At 34.4% G+C, this 27,134-nt stretch overlaps 1 protein-coding gene across 1 annotated transcript in view; it reads right to left on the reverse strand.

The window, feature by feature from the left end:
- Nucleotides 1-2,873: 2,873 nt before the first annotated feature.
- The window catches only part of LOC121413235 (WD repeat-containing protein 3-like), a 31,049-nt gene continuing 6,788 nt past the window's right edge, over nucleotides 2,874-27,134 (reverse strand). Inside the window, exons 4-25 of the mRNA XM_041605981.1 lie at nucleotides 26,745-26,863; nucleotides 26,110-26,188; nucleotides 23,164-23,259; nucleotides 22,587-22,709; nucleotides 21,655-21,756; nucleotides 20,987-21,084; nucleotides 20,254-20,352; nucleotides 19,234-19,464; nucleotides 18,333-18,426; nucleotides 17,812-17,913; nucleotides 16,167-16,255; nucleotides 15,379-15,520; nucleotides 14,764-14,820; nucleotides 14,001-14,213; nucleotides 13,458-13,511; nucleotides 12,771-12,899; nucleotides 8,026-8,187; nucleotides 7,620-7,670; nucleotides 7,138-7,181; nucleotides 6,309-6,437; nucleotides 5,025-5,118; nucleotides 2,874-4,411 (exon numbers count right to left, since the gene is read on the reverse strand). Of these exons, the coding sequence (XP_041461915.1) occupies nucleotides 4,256-4,411; nucleotides 5,025-5,118; nucleotides 6,309-6,437; nucleotides 7,138-7,181; nucleotides 7,620-7,670; nucleotides 8,026-8,187; nucleotides 12,771-12,899; nucleotides 13,458-13,511; nucleotides 14,001-14,213; nucleotides 14,764-14,820; nucleotides 15,379-15,520; nucleotides 16,167-16,255; nucleotides 17,812-17,913; nucleotides 18,333-18,426; nucleotides 19,234-19,464; nucleotides 20,254-20,352; nucleotides 20,987-21,084; nucleotides 21,655-21,756; nucleotides 22,587-22,709; nucleotides 23,164-23,259; nucleotides 26,110-26,188; nucleotides 26,745-26,863 (2,463 nt within the window). The 3' untranslated portion in view covers nucleotides 2,874-4,255. The remainder of the gene's footprint in view (nucleotides 4,412-5,024; nucleotides 5,119-6,308; nucleotides 6,438-7,137; nucleotides 7,182-7,619; nucleotides 7,671-8,025; nucleotides 8,188-12,770; nucleotides 12,900-13,457; nucleotides 13,512-14,000; nucleotides 14,214-14,763; nucleotides 14,821-15,378; nucleotides 15,521-16,166; nucleotides 16,256-17,811; nucleotides 17,914-18,332; nucleotides 18,427-19,233; nucleotides 19,465-20,253; nucleotides 20,353-20,986; nucleotides 21,085-21,654; nucleotides 21,757-22,586; nucleotides 22,710-23,163; nucleotides 23,260-26,109; nucleotides 26,189-26,744; nucleotides 26,864-27,134) is intronic.

Here is a 27,134-nt window from a genome sequence, read left to right on the forward strand (position 1 = left end):
CGAAGAAAGAATAGGGCATTTTGATCGGTCACCGAGTACAATATGCATTCACATTAAGCTTGCATCAGTCACTGTGACCATACCTTGATGTGATAGCAATAGAACTGACTGTACCAGTGATTGTACCTTTGGGTGAAAGCAGTATAAAATGACAGAAATGAAACTGAGTAGTGTCATAATTCAAGATAATTCAAATTTTTGACCTTTTATTTCTGATCATCATCAGTTTCTGATGATCTGAAATGAAATTTTGAAAACTAGAAATCATGAATTATGGCTCTACTCAGTTTTATTTCTGTCACTTTATTTAATATGTTCTGATAATTCATAAGGTAATTTGTAAAGTAAGGAGTATATATGTAGCTGCTTAATCAAATGTGCCAACAAGAATATTTAAAAAAACACCAGAAAATGATCAATAAATCTCTAATATTTCTTACTTGTTTATTCAGGTGAAAACATGGAAGCACTGGAATACCACTATTTTCAATTGGTTTAATCATTTCCACAGATTAAGATTTTATCCCACTCTTTAGAATGAAATAAAAACATTTAAACATGTACTGTACGAAATATCAGAGGGTGATGTTTGGACTCTTAACCCTAAATAGACTGGGCTATTTCGATGCCTAAGAAGACTGGGGGGGGGCTGATTCAGCCCCCCCTTATGATCTCGGCCGTCGATCGCGCGATTGCGACGAAAATTGGCACACGCGTTACCCATGGCATTATCTACAAAACTATAACATCAAATTCTGCAAAAAATCTCATGTCTCATTAATTATGCTAATTTATGCGTAAAATCATAAGTTTGCTCTAATTAAATAAATAATGCCCCTGAAATGCTAATTTTTGTTTCACATACTCTAGATAGGCATCTGATCAAATTGATTTTTAAAAAATTTCAAAATCACATTTATTTTCTTATGTATTCTATTGTTTTCTAAATTTCTTATGTATTTCTTTGTTTTTCGACTTTTTGTTTTTTATTGTTTTTTCAATGGAAATTGTCGGGGACTTTATTTTGACCATAAACAAGATAAAATTAATTGATTTTAAGCAGTAAAAGGAAAAATAATGATACATTTATGAATTTTGGCTAAGAACACTATTTGCATTGGATTTGTACACAAATTCACGTTTTTGAGTAATTTTGGGTCTGCATGCACTTACGAAATGTTGCGTAATTTTGGAACTGCGTACCCGGGGTCACAATTTTGGTCTCAAAAGTTGCGCGAGACTTGAAATTAAAAAGTCAGCGAGCGACACGGTCAAAAAATTTCGCGCGGCGGATTTATCGCGAAAAATGTCGAGGGGGGGGGCTGAATCAGCCCCCCCAGTCTTTTTAGGGTTAAATCCTGGAATAACTTACACTATGTAAAACTTTTCATTCTAGTATTGTAATTGTCAAAAATTTGTGGTTCAGAAGAGAAGGGGCAGGGGGTCGTTAACATGTATCTAAAAGATGAAGGAACATGAACACGGAACATGATATCGCTGCAGAAGCAAAATGGACAATATTTGGTTTCAAGTACATATGTACTTAATATGTTATTTTTCAGCTATTTTTTTTTTCTTAAAGAAATGTCTTTCCAAACTTAAAAACATTTTCAAAAAGTGATATTCATACAACATGTACATGTGTGCATGAAAGTCACATAACTAATGAATATTCATCTAAAATCCCAGCTAATCATTGTCAAAATACCATTACAATGAAAATGGTAGAAATTCTGAAGTTTCAGAGCTTCTTTACAATCATTCTTTTAATGCTTAATACCTATCTGATTCATAATATAGGACGAAAGAACTTTAAATTGATGCTATCATCATAGATGATACCAGTAATACCAAGGCAAAATGGGAATGTAACTAGAATTAATAATCCACAATATGATCATGAAGGTATATATATTTATCATATATATATGATCATGTACCAAGGAGCTTTTTTTTAAGACACATGGTTTCTGTGTCCCTAAGAAGATGAGCAAAAGCTTTGTTTCCTCAAGAAAATGAAAATAAAGTGCATTCAATGTATGTGCAAAAGAAGAAGGGGTCAAAAGTCAGGCCCACACTTAGCAACTGGCTGTGACTGGATTTTCAGAAATAAATTGTGATAAGTTGACTGATACAATATTTTCAAGGTAAATAAGTTTGCATTTATATTCTGAAAAACTGTATGAATAGGAATATATCGAGATTGTAAGTATCTTGTTCTAAACAGCGGCACAAAGACTGAGATTTGCAGTGACGTCCTGCTGATCATACATGTAGCTGTCATGAACATGGAGGTATGCATCTGTTACAGTGGGTTTCCCTATTTGCCACTATTTTGATCAAGGTGAAAAATAAGAATAAAAAGATGCAAGATTTAAATTCAAAGACTCAGTGCCTAAGGCACGTAATCTATTCACATCCCTGAATCTGACTGGTATTTGAAGATAAAATCACTGCTTCATGAACCTTGTCTCTTTAAACAGTCTATGCATATCTATTGGTATACACATAGTTATAACAGAACTAAAACCATACATATAGGTCATGGTGCATTCAGCCCACTTTCTCAAAAGACAAGGTATCCTTTTACTGAATATTCACAGTGTACTACTGACTAATGGCTTCCCTAAGGATCAACACATTAATGTAATCTGACTTCCTTTTATAATTCAATGATAGGAGCTACATTAACCTTAATCTACTAGAGTGCAGCTTGTATCAGTCTGTAGGATACTCAAAGCAAAGTAAATGGCATGGAGTATTATGTTTTCTGAGAATAACACATTAGCAAAGATTAAACTTGTCAAACCATACTGAACTGTACTGTTTGGTACTGAATGAACAGTTAACAAACCATGCTTTTTGCGGTATCACAGTGAAATTGCATTATTCTCCCTTTGATCTTATTTGATCGAATTTGCAGCAAAATGGGCACTGAATGGTCGGGAATGTGAATTATACTCGAGTATTAACTATCATTAGAATATTCCAAAAGTGTAGTGGTCATTTTTCGTTCAACTATTGAACTTCAAATTCGACCCTTTTTCAGCTGTAATGATTTAAATTTGGCATCTAGTGCACTCTCTTGGTAATATTTTAATTCTTATTCAAAATAGAAGTTTGAGCTCTTACTTTACAAATTTTCAGCCAATTCCATGGTTGAGAATGGTTTTATATAAACAAGACCATAAACATGCAAATACTTTCTTTCGATTGGGCACCAGATAAAAAAAATGTGATGTAAAATCTGTAAATTTATCCAATGAAACATTTTCCTTTCATATCCTTCTCATCATTATCATTTTACACATTCATATATTATAAGTAATAAACTGGAACAGTGACATGCACTTTTGGGGACTTCGTAATTAAAGATAGGCTTTAAAAAGAAAAAGGGAATACATCCCTAATTACTAAAAATTATGAAAAATCCTTAAAATTGTGGTGACATTTTAAGGTATTTTCTGAGCGGATGGGCAACATACATGTACAGTATATTCACTTGGTTTATGTCTAATACATACACCACATAGGCTTAACCCTACTATCAATTTGGTCTTCTTGTTGTTCAGTCTATTCTTCACTTGAGCCCTGTCTAACAAAGAGTTACAAAATTTGATTCAATCAATTGTCAATCTATGGAAATCCATCAGAGGCATAATTTTTTCTACATGAAATTTGCAAAATTAAAGGTGAACACACAAAATTTTCAAGAAAAAAATGAATTTATTTAACATTCGTCATATCTAGAAAACATCTTGATCAAACATGCATTTTAGATGTTGGCTTTCCATAGTTGAGATTGATCAGATCAATCGCAACTCTTGTAAGACAGGTCCAATGTCTAATACTAACTTATCCTTTTTATCTTTCTCCTGAATACCCACTTGGTCTAATTTTGACTATTGTCTACTATTACTTTGTTAAATGAAATTTTGTTCAGCTTACCATATACACCCAGTGGTGTAAGACCAAGTGAATATAAGACATAATGGGGATATTCAGATGGGAACATGACATGGTAAGACCCAGGGGCAGAATAAACTAAATGTCAATTAGCCCAAATAGTCATATGGTTTGTAAACAAGCTAGATGTATACAAACTAGGATGAGACCATGATAGACAAGTCTAAACAGAAAGTACATGAAGGCAATTAGACCAATCAGCAATTTACCATTTGAAAGGATATCTCTAACTACCGCTGAAATCTTCATTTTCATTACCTTTAAAAACTACGAGGTAAAGTTCATGTCATCATAATTTAATAATTGCTCTTTCTGCTCTCTTCTTTTGTTTCTTCTTCTTCGTCTGGTAATTAGCAGTAGCATCAGCAAAGAGTTGAACTTCATTCTCAGCTTCTAGCTTATCCTTCAAGAAATGAAGACCGGCTAAATTGAATCCTATGGTGTCCTAGAAAAACAAAAAAAAGAACACAAAGATTGATTTAATTATTCTGGAAAATACAGTAAAAAGCACCGACACATCCACTGAATTAGGCAATCTTTGAAAAAAAAATCTATTTTAATATCTCAATAATAAAAAATGCACACAAGCTCCAAGAAACAAGTAACAGAAAAACCTACACTGTATGTTTGGAAATCACATTCAAATAATAAACTTTGAAAACATTTAACTTAGAATTAAAATAGGGACAAAGCAACTTCATTGGACAGTTGGTTCATTTTTTTAATGATCTTTGATTTTTTTAATGAACTCCAGAAGCCTGTTGCATAAAACGTTTTACCTGAGAAAACTCTGGTAAAAACTGAAAACTAAGGTTAGTCTGATTTCCGCCATTGACTTTAGCACAGGGCAAAAACTCCGGTAAAAACAACCTGAGTTTTCTCAGGTAAAAAGTTTTATGCAACGGGCCCCAGAACTCCAAGTCTTCGGTCTGTATTCCAGTCAATATCATTATGCGTTTTAACATTAGTATTTTTCTTGATTATTTTGTATTCATGATGTAATTGATAACCAACTTTGATCCAAGTATTAACTTAAACACATATCTATATAAACTTACCCTTAGTTTATTAGCCTTTGTTAATGTTGTCTTCCTCAGTCTGTCAACCATAGGAAGCAATTTCTGATTAGATGTTATCTGACCGTGATGGATCCTATGGTAAACAAAAGAAAACAAATCATAATGCAAATTTAAATGAAATTCATTCATCTATGCACTCTATGGTACAGGTGATCAAGTTCTCCAAGGAACAGTGATTGGATGAACAATATCCCTTGAAATACTGACAAAACATTTTTTTTAATTCATTTATTTATTTACTTTGGGGGGGATTTTTTTTAACATATACTCTTTATTTTACTTTTGCAGTCATACATAACCCCCTTTTACCCCCTTGTTATACAACTAATCCTCATTATTTTTCCCTGTCTGTGCCAATATTGATTTCATAGTAACAGTAATGAATAACATAGATTGTCATATGAGACATACATGAACACTTTACTAGAGTCCTTAAGTAATTGAATGTCAATCACACAGTACAACCTTTTGAAAGAAATTTAAATAGAAATTCATGAACATTTCAGAATGTTATCATGGTGATCACAAGCCAAATGAGCAGTATTAATGACTGGGGTACATTGATAGTGCTTCAGCTCTACATTGAAATCTAGTTTTCAGCCACTTATCAAATGGTTTGGAATCACTTTCATTCATATTTCATTAATTTCAATGATTCATCTGATATCATTGAAATGTTTAAGATTGATACATGACAAGATCAGTGTCAAGAGATAATGGTGTCAAGTTTTCATCAGAGCCGATATAAATGTAAAAAATGTAACTAATGCTGACAGAATGAAGGCTTTCAAGGTCAGAAGATGACGTTCCTTATCTTTTTTGATGATTTTGATGAATATCATTCGTACTGAACCATTCTAGGTTATTTCATGTGCATTATTCTAATCATGACACTTACTTGGTATGCTACTACAGTATCTTCTTGCCTGTTTGAATTGTTTTTCAAGACACTTTGAAGAAACTTCATTCTTTCTTATCCGTTTTAACATTCACATTAACCAGTCATTAATACTGTTCCATATGACTAATATGTCACTCTGAAGTCTTCATGACATTGATTTTGAAAAGAATTTGACCTAATTCTAGGAGTTTGTATAATAAAATCATCTTCTTGTTCATGGAACTCAAGAGTGATTTAATTTCAAGCCCTCTGGTGACATAAACTGTTCTACAATAAGTTCTACAATAACAAGTTAAAATGATCATCCATACATCTCTAATTTGAGAACAGCTTTGTAAAATTCCATCCAGAGGAAAGATTACCTGAGAAGGAAGAGAAGACATCTACAAGCAAGCTCCACTTCTCTTGATTCTTGAATGAGAGTCTCTAACAGAGGTAATAGCTGAAGCACATAGTCTAGAGGTAATAATAATAAGCTCTCTTCTAGTTCACTGAAATCAAAATCAAATGCAAAAGGGTAAATATTTCATTTCATTTATCTCTTGGTCTATCTTTTAGAACCAATTTTATATTGTAGTTTTCTTCATAACAAAAATTAATTAAAGCTGAATGACAGTAATTGCAGTAAAACACTGATTTCGTGAGAAAGTCTGTAAAACCAAGGTTAAGTATGACTATATCATCGTGGATCTAGATCTGGTACAGTTACATAAACTGAACTTTGTGAAATCATAAAATCTAAGCTGAAATACGATCACACTGAAGATTGCCAACACAGATAGGCACACATGGGACAGGGACAGTGTATTATTATTGCTGGAATAAAGACCCGACGGAAGTGACCGAATCCGCGCTTATTTTGCTTATTTCTTCCACAATCCTTTTGCACTTATTTTTTATTCATACAAACAGACACTTGGGTGGTCATTATATTAGATTCTGTAAAAAGTCATTTTGAGATCGTTACCAGAACTGGAATTTATCTTTAATCTATTTTCAGGCAATCATATTCTTCATCACTTCATTTACTGACACCTATGTCATGACAGAGAGAGACCAACATTTGAGATCATAATACTTAAGAGGAATCCGAGCTTTGTAGTTGTAAATAATTATACACACAAAAGATGGGCCTCGGGTCTTAACAATGCAATTGATAATATCAAATTTACAATTGAATGAATACCATACCTTGATTTAGTCTTCTTTATAACATCTCCTACATATCTGAGAGGCTGTAAGACAAGAGAAAAAAACAGTCATTAACCTCTTGCCCTCTGAATGAATATTCGTAAAATGAATACAGATAATTATTATGTTACCTTGAAAAGAATTGGTCATTAATTAGCTTCTCTAGAATAATAAAGACAAAGAAAATCAATGATTATGATTGAAATCTTAATGTAACTGCAACATTTGCATGTGAAGGTCTAGAAAAAAAAACCATTATGGTTAAATAACCCTCAACAAGATTTATGGATAGCATCCTTAGCCAGATATAAAAAATGTTATGATGATGATGATGGCTCTGAGAATTTGTAAATTTTACAGTAATTCAACGAGGGTAAATTATCATCATCCTCAACAATCTCTACTTTATGGTAAGTTGCTGAAAAGAGATGAAACTATAACCAGCTAAACTTTAGTTATGTGAAGAAGTTGAGCAGACTTACTGTAAGGTTTCCATACGCCATGAGAATAGGATGCTGGTCTGGTGGTGGAAGCTGAAAAATAGTAAGATAACAAGATTATTGCAACATCAAAAGGTGATATGATCATCCTATTACTGTTCTCCTTATGCTAATTTATTTCTACTTTTCTTTCTACTCCTTATTTTATTATAGTTTATTTTTATTTTTCTCCTCCTTTAATTTTCTTTTTTTTTCTTTTCTTGTTCTTTCTCCTCCTCCCCTCTTCTCTCTCTCCCCATTGTTTCTTGCCTCTTTATATGTTGCCTTGCACCTGTATTACCCATCCTTCTCCTCTTCCTTTTTCTTATTAATTCTTCTCCCCCCCCCTCCATCCCTTCTTCTCACAATCTCTCTTCCCATTCCTCTCCGTCTCCCCATCTTTTCTCACCTCTTTTCCTGCAGCCTTACACCTGTCTTTATAATCTTCCATCTTAGCTGTTTCTTCCTGGTAAAGATTAAGAGCTTCCATCAATCTCTCTGCTCCTTTCAATGTCTCTGCTGTTCTCTTCTCAGGCAAGGACACCTCTCCCCCTGTAGGTTCACCTGCGATCTGTTTGGAGACACAAAAAGAAAATAACCATATTTCATTTCATTAATGGGCAAGTGCATAAAATGATCAACCTTTCTACACCAGTCCCCCATTTTTCTCAAGTCTTACTTCACTTCCAACACTGACCAAGTTATGGTCATTTGACAGCATTACAGACTTTCAAAAGAACAAGAAATCAGAGACATAAAATTTCATGAAGGTCCCACATAAAGGGGGTTGGACATACATATTTTATGGAATTGCCTTAGGGACGAGAGCAAAAATATCACAGCATTCCCCCTGCAGGCTCCCCCTCAAGCACGCTCCAATTAAGAAGCCCATGCCCCCTGCAGGCGGTCATCACTTGCTCTTAAAAATAATCTGCCATGCCCCCTGCGTGCTGCGGCGTCTAATCTCTATAAATTAATCCACCATTCCCCCTGCAGCCTACCACCGGATGTTCTAAATAACAATCCGCCATGCCCCCTGCGTGCTACCGTGCAAAATCTTTCCAATTTAATCCACCATTCCACCTGCAGCCTACCACCAGTTGTTTTAGAAAATAATCCACCATGCCCCCTTGTTTTTAACCATTTGTGTGCGACGTGCTACGACGGAATTCTACAAAAGCCAAAGATTTGTTTGGTTTAATTCAATGGAGCTTTTCAACTTTATCGAAGTCGTTATGTACTAAAACCTCTGCCACTATTTTCTTTATAAACCTATTTCAATAAAAAAGAAAAATATACACCTACGTGGGGAAAATCTCGAAAAAAGGAAATCATTTCAAATTTACTCGATTTTTTCGTTGGAGTAAGACGGGGAAAATAACTTTTGTGACGAGCACGTACGTGCGCACTAGGCCAGGGGCCCGTTGCAGAAAGAGTTACGTTCAAACGTAAGCCAAAAAAATCAACCGTAAGTCCCAAATGCGCGCTGTTGATTGGTTGAAAATCAAGTTACGCATGATTTTCAAAGTTACGATGGATTGCAACTCTTTCTACAACAGGCCCCTGATCACGTAATTTGATCCATATCGTTGTTCTGATAGATACGCTAATATCATTTCTGCAAGATCGTCACGTAATACGCTATGCGTTTATTCACCATTTTCGTTTTATTATTTGTTTCACCAAGGAGATACATCTCTAGAATGATATCTAATTGTATTTTCAGAAAAATAAAAATCTTGTACGAGAGTAATGTCTTAATACTTTGAGCTGATCTCGGTGCACTTTTGAACGTTTTCCCTCCCCATCATCCTTCTTCTCATTATTTTGAAAAAAGGGATAAAAGAAAGCAGTTTAGCACACCATTCACCTTATGCTCTTTTCAAAAGGGAAACGTCCATGTAGTTCATGATATATCGGCATTACCCAAACAAAAGAATGTCAGGGCGGCCACTCAAACAAATTCCTTCCGAAAAGAGCAGGATACAGATGGTCAACGCCCCGAACAAAAGGAAGATTAGTGTTTATCAGCAGGACGACCTGTTGAATGCTTTTCGTACTTAGCAATGCAATAAGCTTTTATGAATACTCTTTTTTCAACCAACATCCAGTATCTAACTTTGTTTCATTTACCGACAACACAGGTGCTTATAACATCCATCAGTGATTCATATTGTAAAAGCGCTTCCCCTAGGTGATAAAAGCATATAAGGATGAAAGAAGAATCATTTAGGGCAATTCTAGAAAAAAAATGCTAAGATGTCACGGAGAACGAGAGAGAATGAGAGACAGAGATAAAAGGGGGAATAGATAAGTGCGCTTTTGCTAAAATTCCATGAATATCTACTTAAACAATTAGAACATTGACTTTATTTTTTGGTTAGATTACTTAAAAAAAACACGTTTCTATTTGTCACAACTCGGTCCTCAGACCCTTGTCGAACTGATGGCTTTTTTATAATTATTCTTGTTTGACTTAGCCCCCCCCCCCCCCTGATGGAAGTGTTCTGACCTACACTCATGTTGCTTGTTTGTCTCTTCTCTCCGATGTTCTGTTTGTAAAGCGGTAGACAAAATAAGAATAACAACCGTCCTGGCCAGTTTTCCCCCATTACAAAAAAAAAAATCGCATTGGGGGCTTACCCTGATTAGCATCAAAGCCAAAATATCTGATTTTTTTAAATAAAAAAAAACAGGGGCCGTTGAGCGTTTTTTTTTTTATAATAGAGGGGTTGAGCTGATTGTGAGAGGGAGTGGACCGGCCAACAAAAATCACAAATTTATATAGACTTTGGCTTTTACTTGTACGTGTTTGTTGAAGGGGGTGAGGACTGAAACTTCCTACCAACTCCGCCGCCTCTGTACTTTTAGATTGAACGATTAAAATGATAGAGACAAAAATAAATTCTAACTATTATAAAAAAAAACAAATTAGGATTTATTTATTATTTCAATTTGTCGAATGAAGATGCTGGTGCCAAGAATACGGGATAATATTATCGTACGAAATAATTTATATAAAGCATGAAGAATCAAATCAGTGAGCTTTATAGCCCTACCTAAGGAAAATTAATAATATGAAATCAACTGAAAGCGACAGAACAATTGTTGCTTTGCCGAGTTCCCCTGGGAGGTACTCCGACAAAAAAAAAATGCAGGAGAGTCATGGAGTGAGCAATTATATACAACATCAAATATTTTCCAGAATGCGAGAATGTAATGAGGGGAAAACGGAGTCACTTCATCTCCCCCCCCCCCCCCTCTTTCTCTTTTAAGGAGACCCGAAATACCATGCGTCTTCTTGTGGAAGAAATGTCCACTGGGGGGAATTCTTTAGTCAACGTTGAATTCATTCATTTCCATTAGGCTAAAAATGTATTTTAATATGCTTTTGGACAGGTTTGAATGTAGTAGTTCCATCTGTGATTCTATTAATAGGTTCAGCGCTTTAGCAAAGGTATTACAACAGAAGAAAAAAAACATACCTACCCACTTCCCGATTTTGGGTTTATGAGGGTGGCATAATAAAAAATTTTTTATTTAGTTATTTGGAAGCGAGCCGTGGTCCGCTCACTGAACTGGAAATACGTATTTCCAGTTAAAGGGGAATGAAACCTTTGGAACAAATAGTTTTGTGTAGAAACAGAAAAATCAAAGAATGAGAATAAAGAAAGTTTGAGAAAAATCGGACAAATAGTGAGAAAGTTATGAGCATTTGAATATTGCAATCACTAATGCTATGGAGATCCTCACATTGGCAATGCGACAAGGATGTGTGATGTCACTGATGAACAACTTTCCCTTTGGTGGACTATAAAATACCCTCAAAATGTCTCTTTTAGCTTTTCTTATGATGATACAAACTCTTATCCATGATGTATTCTTAAAAATATGTATTACATGCCCTCATGTAGAAAGAACAGTATGAGTTATGGATAGATGTGATAAAAGAGGCAATTCAAGTGAAATATGTACTGAAGTAATGGGGAGAGTTGTTCACAAGTGACATCACACATCTTTGTCGCATTGCCAATTTGCTATCTCCATAGCATTAGTGATCGCAATATTCAAATGCTCATAACTTTCTCATTATTTGTTCGATTTTTCTCAAACTTTCGTTGATCTGTTTCTTTGATTTATCTGTTTTCACAGAAGCTATCTTGTTCCAATGGTTTCAGTGGGCCCGCTGCCCCGATATCGGACGTGGAGCTGAAGTGGGTCGTGTAAAAAGACATGTGACGGGCGTGAAATGAACCTGCCCGACAAGCACTGTAAACAGGGGGGGGGGGGGCTTGCGTCCCATTGGGGATTAGCTTTGAATGCATTTTACTTTGACATCATGCCGACTGCGCGCTGAACGGGGTAATTACCTAGAAGTGGGTGTCCATGCTGGCTGCGTCCGGCATAGGGGATTAACTTGAAAATGCGCCATGATCTGACCCCATGCTGCCTGCGTGCTGAATGGGGTTGGAATGAGGCCCATGCTGGCTGCATCCGGCATGGGGGATTAAATTGAATTTCGTCTGGCTTTGACCCCATGCCGCTTGCATGCTGAACGGGGTAATTACTTAGTAACAACCGTTCATGCTGGCTGCATCCGGCATGGGGGATTAATTCTGATTACCCCATGCCTCTAGCGTTCACCCCATGCCCCCTGCAGGCTTCACGCTATAATATTTTTGCTCTGTTCCCTTACTATTATCATTGTTGTTCTCCCCCCCCCCCCCATTTCTACTATATTTTGTATTGTTTGTGTTGGTAGAGTAGACTGTTTTAAGTTTTGGGTTTTTTTATGTTCTAAGCTGGCAACACAGAACCAACATTTTAACGACTTGCACAAGAACATAAAAGAGAGAAACAAAAGAAACATGTTGAGGGATGCCGGTCAGATTTAACCACTTGACCTAAAAAAAATCAGGAAAATGTCATAGCCCTTCATGTCCTTACAATATAAAGCTGAAAAGTCTGAATCTGGAATTATCATGGTTTGATATGAAACAGAGGCCTGATGATTGCCATAACTACATGTAACACCTACACAAGACCTCAAGATATTCACCAGATAGATAGCCCACTATTACCCAAGATAGCATATCATCATCATATCTTATAGATTTGAATACAGTAATGAAAAAAATGATATATTTTCTTTACCGGTTGTTCTTCCTTATTGAGACTCTCTTCATATTTTCTCTCTCTTTCCATTTCCTGTTCTTCTTCTAATACCAAAGGCTCCTCAGTCTTCTCCCATATCCTCAGAGATTTGTCATGTGATGCACTCACCTGATCAGTCACATGATCAAAACATAAAAATCATTAATTATCACAAGATGCAAGAAAATCAGATGCATGCATTTCGAGAGGGTGATTCACAACAAATTATCCCTGTAATGACTGGGTTATTTTAATGCATAGAAATACAGATAAGTTAACTGCACAATAATGATCAAAATTGGCAAGCATCTTGCATGTCACAAATATACAATCAAGTAAGATTCCTTTACTTATCATTTTTTTTTTTAATTGTGTTAATTTTGCTGTTCTATGAATGTATTCTCACTGAAGTGAATTTGCCTCCAATCACAAAATTTCATTTTTGGGGTTTAACACAAATTCATTTTTTTTTGTGTAATTAAAATAAGGTACTCATTTCAATTTGATATGAATTTCTAGCCTTTTATCTTTTTTTTAAAACCAAACTTGCAGCAACATCACAGTCACATAAGTAAAAGGAATACAAGTCAGTAATAGCAAAATAGAAATACATAAGTGAATTTCAGATTGAAATTATATTTGTTATGATGAAATTTGTTTGTTTGCTAGTATGTAATCTTTACTCACCATAAAGCTACCATCAGGACTGATAGCCATACACCAAACCTCCCCATGATGACCCTAGAAATAAAAAAAATTGCAATAACAATAATAATCATGACACTAAACATCTCTTCTCATTTATTTCAATTCATCTAATCATTTGTTTTTACATCAACAAAACATGTTACACAACAAACCAATTTCTTTACTAGCAATTTATAGGAAACATATTAACAACTGGCCAGAAATAAATATTCCAAGCTTATTATTACTATCATTATTAATATTAACATCACCATCATCATTATCATCAACATCATCATCACCATTAACATCACCATCATCAACACTATAACCATCATCACCATTATCATCACCACCATCATTACCATCATCATCATCATCACTAACTTCATCACCATCACCTTCCATATTCGTCAACATTAAGTGATTTCAAACACACAAGAAAACAACATAACTATTCATAAATCAAGTCAAACTTAACTTTCATTTGAAATTTGTATTGTTGATTAATTTGAAGAAAGGGGAATTAGGATGGGAACCAACCTCTAATGTAGTTATCTGTTGAAAGTGATCTCCATCCCATTGTTTAATCTTTCCATCTTTCCCTCCAGTGAAAAACAGATGAGTATCATGTAGAAACCCTATACACATTACACTATCATCATGAGCAAACATAGACTTATGACAATCACCAAAGTCTAAACCCCATAGCTTCACATTCCGATCTGCTGACCCAGTTACCAACAATGTACTATCCTGTATAAATCAAACAGGGACAAAAATCATTAAAATGATTAAAATCATGACTACTGTGAATTGAATCATCCAATAATTTTACTATTGCACTGTAAGAACCCTTTTGATATTTTGATAAACATGTAAAACAAATATTGACTTGCCATAATCATGCCATAGTAAAAATATATTGTTTGGTCATATTTGGACTATATCATTTCACTTGGCTATCCCTTGTGATAAAGAATATTAATCAAACAAGGGATAATCCTAAAGGTATTTATGAGGGACAATTTAACTGTAATTTTCTTATTTGGAACTCTTAATCCTCACTATACAACCATATATCTCATTTCATTGTACTGCACTTGGCCTACATTAATCAAATAACCCATTTCTTTGGCAATAATGATAAAGCACAATAACAATTTTTTGTATGCAATCAAATAAGTTTTTTTTTACTTGGTTGAAATGATTAGCTAACTGTTAATTAAGAACAAAACTGAAAACTTGTTTGGTATTACATCACAAAATATTTGATTATCCTAAAAAAAATAGAGCGATAACTTACTGAAGAGATATCCATGTTGAGTACTGGTAGTTTATGTCCATACAGAGACAGAAAGAACTGAAATGAAAGAGGGTTATTATTATATAAAATGCATGTTTGTTCTAAATGTTTTCCAGATATGATCATATTCATACATTCAATGTTTTCTTTAAAAATTTGTTGTGCTTGTCTTTGTTTACAAAGGACATTGTAAAAATTTCCTGTAGAAAAAATCATGACACTGATAGCTATCCATACTGTTGAGGTTGATCTTATCAACGGTATATCTTTGTAAAACGAAGGACAGGGTCCCGTAACACAAAGATTAGCTAAGAATAGCAAATATGAGAGAACACTTCTGATTGGTTCCTGGTCAGTATTTTGCACCAAATGCGCATGTATTATTAATCTTGATTGGTCAGTTCATTTAGCGATCAATGGTATATCTTTGTAAGAAAGTGCCCAGGAATCATCAAAGGTACAAGACTTTCTGCTAATGGATTGACCATATTTCATAAATAGAGCAACCCTTGTTAGGAATAGACTTGCCTTAGCCACCATTAATAATCTACAAAATTCCAAGTTTGGCAAAATTATTTTGATAACAATCCAAAGCCCATTTTAATATTTTCCTACCTTGAGTGTGTCAGCAAAGAATACTTTAACAGTGCTATCTAAGAGTGATGCTGCTACTAGTCTACCATCTGGGGAGTACTTCACACATAACACATCATCAGACATCTTCAATGTCCTGGTGTGAATGATGCTCAATTCACGTCTATACATGTATATAAACAAAAGAAAATTTAAAGGAAATTAATATGCATATCATAAAAGCTCATATTTTGCTCATAAGTAAAATATTTGCTTGAGTAATGATAACAATCTACGGGTGACATTGCCAAATTCAAATCTCTTGTGGCAACAGAAATATTAACAACTTAGACAAAATTCAATTTAGATGATGTACATATTTTTTGCATAGTCTGGTCTGAAATAATGCTTTAATTTATGCAATTGTTTGACTATGGAAGGTTGACTAAATCAGAGTCTACTGTATGCTTTATTTTCCATGCATTAGGTACCTTACAAATAAATATCAGCCACTTTTAGTCATGACTTATTTTTTTTCCTTTCCAATTTCGCTATATTTACATACATACATTTAACAAAACTTCTGTTAAATCCCCAACACAGCAAATGAGAATGGTTTATGGTACATTACATCTTCAGAGCAATGAAGTAAATAATGGGTTCGAAGAAATAATTTTGTAACCAATATGAAGGCCTATTAAATATGGAATTTAATATCTTAGGACTGTTCATGAAGAAATTTCTAATTTTTAATTTTTGATACAAAGAATATGTCCATCAGTGTTTTCATAAAGCAATTAGAGTTGCAAAAAGTAGTAATTTTTACGTACATAGTTCTGCCTTCATCATTCTCTGAGCTTACAAGTTCAAATTCCCAAAACTTCAAAGTCTTATCAGCACTTCCTGTCACAAAGCCCCTCTGAAAGATAAAATTTAAAATCAATTAGCAACATTTTAACATCCTTTCTTAATAGCTTAATAAGTTCATCTAATGAATTTCTCATAAATGTTTGCATGACTTTAGATTTTATTCATGTTGGTGCAAATACCGTAGTGGAATCTTGGTGTTATTGCACAATCTAAAAAACAAACATATTACTCATTATCAGTCTTTACACAGATTGATCCCCTGCATAAGTGTTAACACAAGAACAAAATAAGCAAAACTACAAAACACACTCTACCACATGAGTAAAAAATCATTTGACACCTCACAAATCCCCAAACTAAGGAAAAACATATCATGAATGCATATTTATTCAAAGCTGCCAACTTCTGTTGACCCCCAAACATATATATACAGATCTCTAATTAAATTCATATTTTGAAGGTAAAACATTGGTACAAAATTTTATGTATATCACATATGAAGCATGCCAATCAAATTTTACAAAAACATATTTTGCAATAATGAAAATCATATTTTGTCACTTTTGATTATGAAAAAAAAAAACACTAAATATTAAAACATGAGTTGGCAGCTTTGAGTGATTATTACAATTCGCTGGAAAGAGTATCTACTTCAAAATAATTTGATACCATATTTTTGTGGTACATTTATGTCTTTATGCTTGGATAATCAGTGGGTATTCTTTGCAGAGGTGTAAACTTTTGATTTGTGACAAAGGAATGACTGGAAAGAATGAATCCAGATGCTAAAGATGTCATAATCCTACATGATTTAGTAAACATATTTTGTAAATCCCTTTTCCATGAAATAAACTTGAGAATTTATACACAAAAAAATTTCATTAAACAATTTTAATGTAGATCATTGACAAGGTCTTTTGAAATAAATTCTAATGCAACCCTTGTACGATTATGACACCATTAACATCTGGATTAATTAATTGCAGACATGCCTTACTTTGGCACAAATCAAGATTTACATCACTGCAAAACATACTTAGATTTTTAGATTGTGGGAGAGTGGAAATACTCTCATCTATTTCTTTCAATATTATAGTAAAACATGCAAATATCATACATTATTTTGAACATAACTATACAAATATAATCATGAAACATTGATAAAAAAAAAATAATGAAAGAAAAAGGTATCCCAAAAAGCCTCAAAGGCTTGAAAAAGGGAAACCAAGAATAAAACATAAGAATGATTATAGAAAATAGCTAACAAATAGAACACCGGAATGTGTCGCCCCAACAGTATAGTTTGATTTTGATGATTGGCGGGCACGTTGTCAGTACTTTCTTTCAAACCAAAACACTGACGACATACCTGATCATCCAGGTGTTAACACATACCACATAAATATGGTATCAAATTATTTGGGAGACAATACTCTTTCAAGCCATGTATATATTTTCCTTAAATTGGGGGTTTGTGAGGTGCCAAGTTTTTTTTTTACACACACAGTAGTGTAGCATATGTTCCTATTATGGACATTAGCAATACCAAAGTAATGATAGTGTGTTCATATCAATAATAGTTACATACAGAAAGGGGAAGCTTACCTTATCTGGTGATAAACAGATAGACCAAACAGCTCCCTCGTGTGCCTCAAAAGATTCCATCAATGAACCAGACGCAATATCAAACATTTCTAGTTGACCTGCCTATATGGTTTCAATCAAAATCAAGAAAATATGACAGAAATTTAAAATTATTTGTAAGATAAAAATCATAATTTTTTTTCATTTTAAATGGATAAATTTGCTTCCGAACTATTTGTTTTCATCTACACACATTATAAATCAAATACATATCTAAAATGATACTCTTACCTACAAAATACATAATAAAGATACTTACAATTGAAGTGAAAAGAAAGAGAGAATGCAGAGAAAAAACTTGTGAGTTGAATGGTAAATTATGCTCCCATCACGATATTAGTAGCCTATCCCCTGGAGAGATTCGTTCAAATACCAAAGGCCAGTTTCATTTTTAGTTTGGCACCATGCCGATGTAGAAACAGCCCAACACCAAACTTGATAAAACCCTCTTTTTTTGCATAGTATATAAATCAGTAACTTACCTTATTACCCACAATGCAATGCCTGTTTCCTGGAGCAAAGATAGATGATAATGCATGACCACACTTCATGGTTCGAATACACTGCTGAGTGGATCTACAAACAATGAATAAAGATTACATAAGTGGAGTATTGGGAGATGAAAATAATAAATAATAGTAATAAATTGGTGCTTATACATATAGCACACAATCAAAACTGCTCTATGCACTTCACATATACAACTTTCTCTCCAATATTACAATACTACAATTACACTACAACAATAATAAATATGTTTTCAAAAGTCTTATAAATGAATCAACAAGAGCACATGATTGAATATGAATTGGTAAACTATTCCATCTGCAATGTGGTCGGAGTGATCTACATGTACTACAGAGGTATTCAGGTGCCATTTTATGCATACACTTATAGACTAACAATGTATCTTTGTAAGATTTTTTTTGTCAACTGGTAACCAGTGCAACTGTTTCAACAGAGGGGCTCAATCATACTTCCAATTTTTCAAGATGATCCAAGTGGCATGATTTTGAATGCGCTGCAACCTTTCACAATCTGTTTCATTGATCAATAGAGAATTTCAGTATTCTAGACTACATGTACTAAGCTCAAGAGAATTGATAGCCTGACTACAAGCTTCACCAGTGACTGTTTTATTTATTCTACATGTTATACAGATGGAAGTTGAGATATAAAAAAAATCAGTTACTTCATGCCTCTCAATCTCTGAAAAGATCTTTTCAGAGATTTACCCTCCGAATTTAAATCAAATTAGAAGAGTTAGCTAATATCTTCTTTGGTTTATCTACTTTTTTCACACATAACATTTTATTACCAAGGTTAGATTCTCTTATACATGCAAATAAGACCAACATGCAACTGCATATAAAATGATCTTACCTGTTCCATATCTTGACAGCATTCCCTCCTGCAGAAAGCAAAGCTGTATTATCAGAGCTAATTGATAGTGTCCTGACATCATGACGATGACCAGCAAGACTGATAACATATTCTTTATTCCCAACAGGTTTATCAGCTGTAAGATCTACCTTGTATGCTTCTAGGGTGTTGTTCTGTAAAAGGGTTACCAGTCTCACTTCTCCATTCCTATCCATGTAAGAATGGAAGGATCTAAACAAGAAATAGACATGATAAATAACGCAGTTCTTGTATAGCGCATATCACATTATGTCATAACCTCCCTGTGCGCTTCCAAATGACTTGGATATTATTACCCTTGTTTTAGCCTCGCAGCCTTTTACAGCGCGGTGGCATTTCAAGGCATAATTCCTGCCAGGTACCCATTCACCTCATCTGGGATGAGTGCAGCACATTGTGGATTAATTTCTTGCTGATGGAAATTACGACATGGCTGGGATTCGAACCTCCAACCCTCTGTTTCAAAGTCAGAATATTAATCCACTGGGCCACAATGCACCACAACATGGAATATCAAACTGCCCTTTAGAGAAAATGTTTTGGAAGTCTTTCAAGCATTCTGTTTTAATAAGGTATTGGCAAAACGGACGAAGGGTTGATTAAATGTCTAGGATCAGATAATCCCATTGTCCTGAACTTACCCCACATCCTGTTCACTTTGTTGTCTATGATGTGCTTTGTTATAGATTCTTTTACAGACAGTCGCAAAGGATGTAGTCAAATTGCGCAATGCCTAGTTAGCTTGCATATCATGAAAGGGGAAAACCAATCATTCATACTACAGATAAATAAATAGCAAACATTCCTAACTGCATGATAGTACAAGATTCTGTTTCTTGTGAAAGAGAGACACCTGGTTGAATAGAACATCTTTCATCTTATACCATCATACAAGTGCATATTCACTCTTTGTGTATCATACAGACTACTCCTCGTAGTCCTATGAACCAACAGGCTACTTGAGAAAAAGATGAGTTTTACCTGAGTTTTGCCGAAGCTTTGATATTTGTAAGAGGTTGAATCTTATCTTCCGCTGTTAGCTTGATGTTAGATACATCTACTTCATCACCATCTTCACCTCTAAACACACAAAAGAACAGAGAGTAATCAAGCCAACATGTCTCAATATTTTCTTTTTTTGCATTTCAGCATTACGGATACCAATGTTTTGTTTCTGAGTAACAGTGAGCAATGGAAAGCCACTTGCAGGATTTTGGCATGAGGTTCTAGCAATCACTCGAAAGTAATTTCAATAAGTTGCTTCTGGAAAAAAAAGCATACAATGTAATAAGTTCCAAATCAATGAAATTTCAAATTTGAAAGTAATTTGAACAGTAATGCTGTTAATCACAAATATAAGACAAACTCCATAAAAAATAACCCTTTCCATATTATAAATCATTCAAAGTTACCTCTATTCTTAATACTTCAGTAGGATAATTTGACAGCAATTAAAATTTTCATATGAAATAGGAAACAGAAATTATTCCACGATCCCACATACACGAGCAGTGCTACAGGGTGGGTAGAGGTAAATCCCCACCCTATAATTTTTCAAGCAGAAAAATACGAAGGGAAGAAAATGGGAGAAGAAAGAAGAGCATGGAAAGAGAGGTAGACAATGAAGGTTACAACTCTATAATTGAGAAAAAAGCTTGGTGGGTTAGTTTCATGGAATTGCAAATAAAGTGATCATATAAAAGTACTGACTAACCTTGATCGTTTTCTTTCTCTCTTCTGCTTCTTGAGTAGTTTCTTCTTCTGCTCCTGAGCATTACAAACTTTGAAAAGCTCAAGATTGGGGCTTGGACCCTAACAGATTAGAGCAAAATATAAAGGGGTAGTGTGTGTATTGAAAAATGCTATAAAGGAATATCATGTTTTGATGAAGAGTATTGTATCATGGAAGTTGAGACAAGTGTTATTTAGAAATATCAGTTGTCTCAACTTAAATGATACACTTTTATCCCAAGTTCTCAGCCTTGTGAGAAACTTTAGTCATCTGTGCATTACTGAAGCAAAATACCAATTTGAACAGACACTATTCTATTCAGACAGAAATATCTATTGTTCTTGCTTTTAGAATTCTAGTGATTTCTATAATAAAAGACTCTGGCACTAATCCTTGATTCACCACAATTTTCTGACGGCATATGATAGCTCTGGGTTTGTTCACACTATTTCTTCATTTTAGCTCATGTTTTGCCTTGTTTGGATTGCAAGACAAAAGAAATATTGAGCATGTCTTTACTCAGGGTCATTTTAAATTGAAACTGACCATTGAACTATCATGACAGTCTAACCTGCTCTTTCATAGAAGAGGTATAACAGAATACCTCCCATTTTATTGATGATGTCAGACAAGGCTTGTTGGATACTTACATGGCATCCCAGTATTCTTCCTGTAGAATCAATGTGTAAAGATACTACTCTATCACTTCCCTTCCTTAGGATGGTTCCAGCTTTGACACAGGTTAAGATACTCTGTAAAACAAACAGTAAAAACATAAATACAGGGGCCTGTTGCAGAAAGAGTTGCATTTAAACGCAAGTCAAAAAATCAATTGCAAGTCCCAAATGCGCGCTGTTGATTGGTTGAAAATCAAGTTGCGCTTGATTTTTAGAGTTGCGATTGATTGCAACTCTATCTGCAATGGGCCCCAGCTCAGATGACTCTAAACAGAGTAAAAATGTAAATGGAAGATGCAAATAACTTTTAAGTGAACACTAAATATCTAACTACATGTACCTGAAAATTATCATCAAAAGACTAAACATGAAATACAACAGCAACATATCAACTATTGCCATAAACCACAGCTGCAAGAACATATCTATTTTTTTTAATGCTTTGAGTACTCTTTGGGTTGATCAGACAAAAGACGTCTGAAAGGTTATTCAAAAGCACAATGATGGGCATAATCCGAGGAGAAAGGGTTTACAGTACAATTGAATTAAGCAAAGATAAAAATCTATTACAGGAACTGAGGATTTTGTGAAAGTTCACATGTTAAAACTTTAGTTTTGATATCATGTTTGTCCAGTGACATGTCATTTTCTAAGGCAACAAATGCTCCAGGCTTTATTTCATTTGAGATGTGGGGTTAAGGCTAGGGTTGCAGTGGAGTTTAATAGGTTTAGGATAGGGTAGTGTTGAATCATGGGGTAAACATAGTCATTTGATGTGTGGAACTTATAGCAGAGTAATTAATGCCGCCTGAGCAATTTTTATGGAACCGTTTGTCCTGCATTCAGGCCTCATTTGACCATTACAAGGTTGAGTCACATAAGAGAAAGAATGCATGGGTGCTTACATTATCATCACCTTCTTCATCATCCTCATCCTCCTCATCCTCCTCATCATCATCTTCATTCATTGTCCTTCTTGGTCTTTTGGCAGGAGATGGTCCTTTGTTCTCTCCATCATCACCTTCTAGCTGTTTCACAAAAAAAAATGATTACAATTTAAAAGCAACATCAATATGAGGAAGAGAAAAGTAGAAGAAATTAAGAAAATACAAGATGCAAAATGTTTTATTTGGTCTCTGCAAACATACTTGTAACAAATAAATTTGATTTCCATGTGCAACATTCAGAAAAACATAACAAAATTAGCAAGATGATCAAACACAGCAAAATTTACATGTATATTTCCAATCATAACTTTCAAAAGTGTATCTTTGAAAGTAATATAATTTTACTTTACCCATCCTTAAAAAAACTATTGCAATAATTAAAAGCTAACTAATAGCCATCAATGACACTTTTATTATACTGATATGAATTTACAACTTTAAATTTATCAACTTTATTAATATAACATGAGAATCAGAATTTTTTTTGAGGTTTCACTCCAACAAGAATATAATAACTGCCAATAAATTGGTTTACCTCATCTTGGAAGGTGATTTCCCATACTTGAAGATCGCTCCCTGATGTTCCAGTCACTAGTCCTTTATCGTCAGGTAGCAGAGCAAAGTCCCATACCTGTTTAACAACAACAGATTCTTATTGGCTGCACAATTCCTACCACAATAAATCCACAAATACATGTTTAAATCACTCTTTCAAATGATTAAAACATAATATTGTCATAGTATCATACTATCATCATCCCCACTTTTGTTCAATCATTTTGACTGTTCAATTTCAACATTCATGAATTTCAGAGTAGACAAGAACAAGGTGCATATCCACTGATCATGAGACCATTTCATGAAAGTTGTCAGCAGCAAAAACATTTTTAAAAATGGTAATTCTCTGGTAGTTGCTATAGGAACAGTCAGAGGCATCTGCTTCTTAGCCAATCAAAAATCATGAATGCAGTCAGTGCCACCAGTTGTCAGCAGAAAATTATTGAACACTTCCATGCTTTTCAACATAGTACAGTATACCTGTTAACTACAGATTGAAATCTTTTACATCAGACTGGACATGAAGAGACATAGCAAGTTGGGTGATTTCACATGTATAAGAAAAAACAAGGGCAAGTTGTACTTTTAATGGAAAGTGGATGAGGCCATGATGCATGCACAATGCCTTTAAATGATGTCACACTGTAGTTGCTGAGATTCAAATCTGAATGTTCCTCTTAAACTTTTTTTTCCAAAGAACTTGATAATAAACAGAACCTGGTGGGTGTTTCATAAAGCTGTTCGTAATTTAAGACTGGTGATCCTTTATTGTGGTAAATGGTATATTCATTGGCTATGGTTACGTGCGTAAGAAAGGTTCACCAATCATTCTTAAAGTCGCTCTTAACTTACCAACAGCTTTATGAAACACCCACCAGGAATATTGAATTGGGTTGATGGAGACTGATCCGAAATGGGAAGACTGGGGTAGAACAATTGAAGTAAAATCTTGGGGGAGGGGTGATTCACAAAGAATAAGATTCCAATATTTGACAACTGCATGGTTCAATCAATGATGCACTTCAGCAAGATTTTGGTCGGAGACGATTCTTTGTGGAAACCCATATCATCGTCTCAATTCACCCCAAAAAATAAAACTTTTGATTTACAATAGGAGTGGGCTATAAATGGGTGATTTTTTGTTTTACTGTGGGAACAGTTTTTTTGTGTTCCTTTTACCTTATCTCAACATGAAATGACAATATTTTTTGTCTCGGGTCCGAGAAAAAAGTGTGCCGGGCCAAAATCCAAAATGGCCGCCAAAACCCCCAAAATCACAGTTTTGGCCACAACTTCTTTATTTGGTGGTCTTTTTCTCTGGTTTTGGTGTCTATTCATATGTTTTAGGGGGCAGGCAATTTGTTTTTCCTATAATTAGCACTTTTTAACCATTATTTGTAGAGTTAAAAGGTAATTATACCTAAATTTTCCAATTTTTATAGCCTTTTTTCAGCCAAATGTAGGTTTTATCGTCCTGGAGTTCTTGAATATTAGATGGTAAGAGGTCAACAATAGCAAGCAGCTTCAAAGAGCTATATTGCTTTTATTCCTCTACTGTGGGTTTTACGGATATTTGTGAAATATATCTTATTCAATAAAAAAAAATTATCCATAGGGGCAATACAGTATACAATGTACTGTTAATGTACATACTACACTGCATATATCCATGCATTGACCACCAGGACATATGACAAGGCCTGTATATAAACTATAGTGTCATAGAAATAGGCTCCTAAGGTTTAAAATTAGATTGTGAATTGTGAATTTGATTGCTTGTCAGCTGATGTACATGATGAAACCAGCAACGTAAATTGCACATAAAAATATCACATATCATATACGTACATCACATGTGTACATGTAGCCATATCTTCTTCATTTGGAGGCTTTTTTTACCTGGTTGTGTCTAACTGGCCTATGTTAATGGGGTCAGGTAACTATCATGGTAACGTTGATCAACAGCCAATCAGAACCAAGGATTCCATGTAAAGTTACCATTAAGTTAACATAATGGTAAATTTTTATGCAACGGTGCCCAGAATATCTACAGTGTAAATGCCATGATGTTTGGTTAATTACCTTTCTCCGCCCCCTGAATTAGCATATTTGACAAAACATGTCCTCAGTTTCTGAGACAAAACATATCTTCAATTTCTGAGGCATCTAATTCTAAACCTAAGAGCTCATTTCTACATGTTTAACACTATAGTTTATACATGCCTTGTCATGGTGGTCAATGCATTTATGCAGTGCAGTATGTACAGTACATTGATACTTTATAGCCCCTATGGATAATTAACATTTGTTTTAATTTAATATGATATATTTCACAAATATCCGTAAAACCCATAGTAGAGGAATAAAAGCGATATAGCTCTATGAAGCTGCTTGCTATTGTTGACCTCGTACCATCTAATATTCAAGAACCCCAGGATGATAAAATCTACTTTTTGGCTGAAAAAAGGCTATAAAAATTGAAAAATTTAGGTATAATTACCTTTTAACTCTACAAATAATGATTTAAAAGTACTAATTATAGGAAAAACAAATTGGCTGCCCCCAAATACATATGAATAGACACCAAAACCAAAGAAAAAGACCACCAAATAAAGAAGTTGTGGCCAAAACTGTGATTTTGAGCGGTTTTGGCGGCCATTTTGGATTTTGGCCCGGCACACTTTTTTCTCGGACCCAAGACAAAAAATATTGTCATTTCATGTTGAGATACATTACAAGGAATAAATAAAAACTGTTCCCATATTGAAATTACAAAAAAAGTATTTTTGACCCATGTATAGCCCACTCCTATTTACAATAACTTTCACTGGCAGTACTCCAAAAATTACTACCTTTATAATGCTTGTTCTGTTGACTTTCTGTTAATGTCTACAATCATATTATTGATTATGAAATTGCTCACCTCACTTCTATGTCCAACCAGTGTCTTGAAGCAATGCTGTGTGTCTAAATCCCAGAACTTTACAAATGTATCCTTGGAACTAAGGATAAATGAAAGGAAACAAATTACTACAAAAAATCTATCCCCTCAATTGTTTAACACCCAATAGGGTAGCAGCAACTCCCATCTTTTAACGTCTTTTGGTCTGACACGGCCGGGGTTTGAACCCCTGACCTCCTGATTGTGAGACAGACACTCTACCAACTGAGCCAACACACTGGTACCAGTACTATCATATCACCCACTTCATTAAATAACAATACAAATAAATAACATAGTATTTATATAGCGCAAGTATACCCCTTGTTAGGTCCTTAAGGCGCTCGAATATTACCCCGGCTAAGCTAGTCTACCCATTCTGGTGCGCAAACCTTTCTCAGGAATGACTTCCTGCCAGTATCCATTTATCTCACCTCGGTCGAGTGCAGCACAATGTTGGTGAATTTCTTGCTGAAGAGAAACATGCCATGGCTATGAATCAAACTCATGTCCCTCTGATTGAAAGTCTTAACCACGAGACCGTAATGCCTCCATGATAAAGAAACAATGTCTTACAATACATATAGCACTATGAAAGAAAGATGATGCCTACTGACCTTGAGATGACAATATTGTGATGTGCCATGAAGTTAACCCTGGTCACCATACCACGATGACCTTTTAATCTATACAGACCACTCTCATTAACGACATCCCATATTATTACATCAGTGTCCTGTACAATAAAGTCATCAGTTGGAGAAAAAAATTATGTAATAAAACAAGACAAGAAGAGTAAACATTTCTTTCAGTATCAGATACATGTAATGTATATTTAAAAGGGGACTTTAAAAAAATTTGATCAAGACTTTTAGGACTGCAAGATTTATTTTATATTTTTAATAACAAATTCATTTTCTTGTTGTGTTTTCAGCAATTCTGGGAAAGCTCAGTAAATAAATATAAAAAACAATAACATGATCCAAATTGAATTTATCAAATCAATT

This window comes from Lytechinus variegatus, chromosome 4 (genome assembly GCF_018143015.1).
Source record: "Lytechinus variegatus isolate NC3 chromosome 4, Lvar_3.0, whole genome shotgun sequence".
NCBI lineage: Eukaryota > Metazoa > Echinodermata > Echinoidea > Temnopleuroida > Toxopneustidae > Lytechinus > Lytechinus variegatus.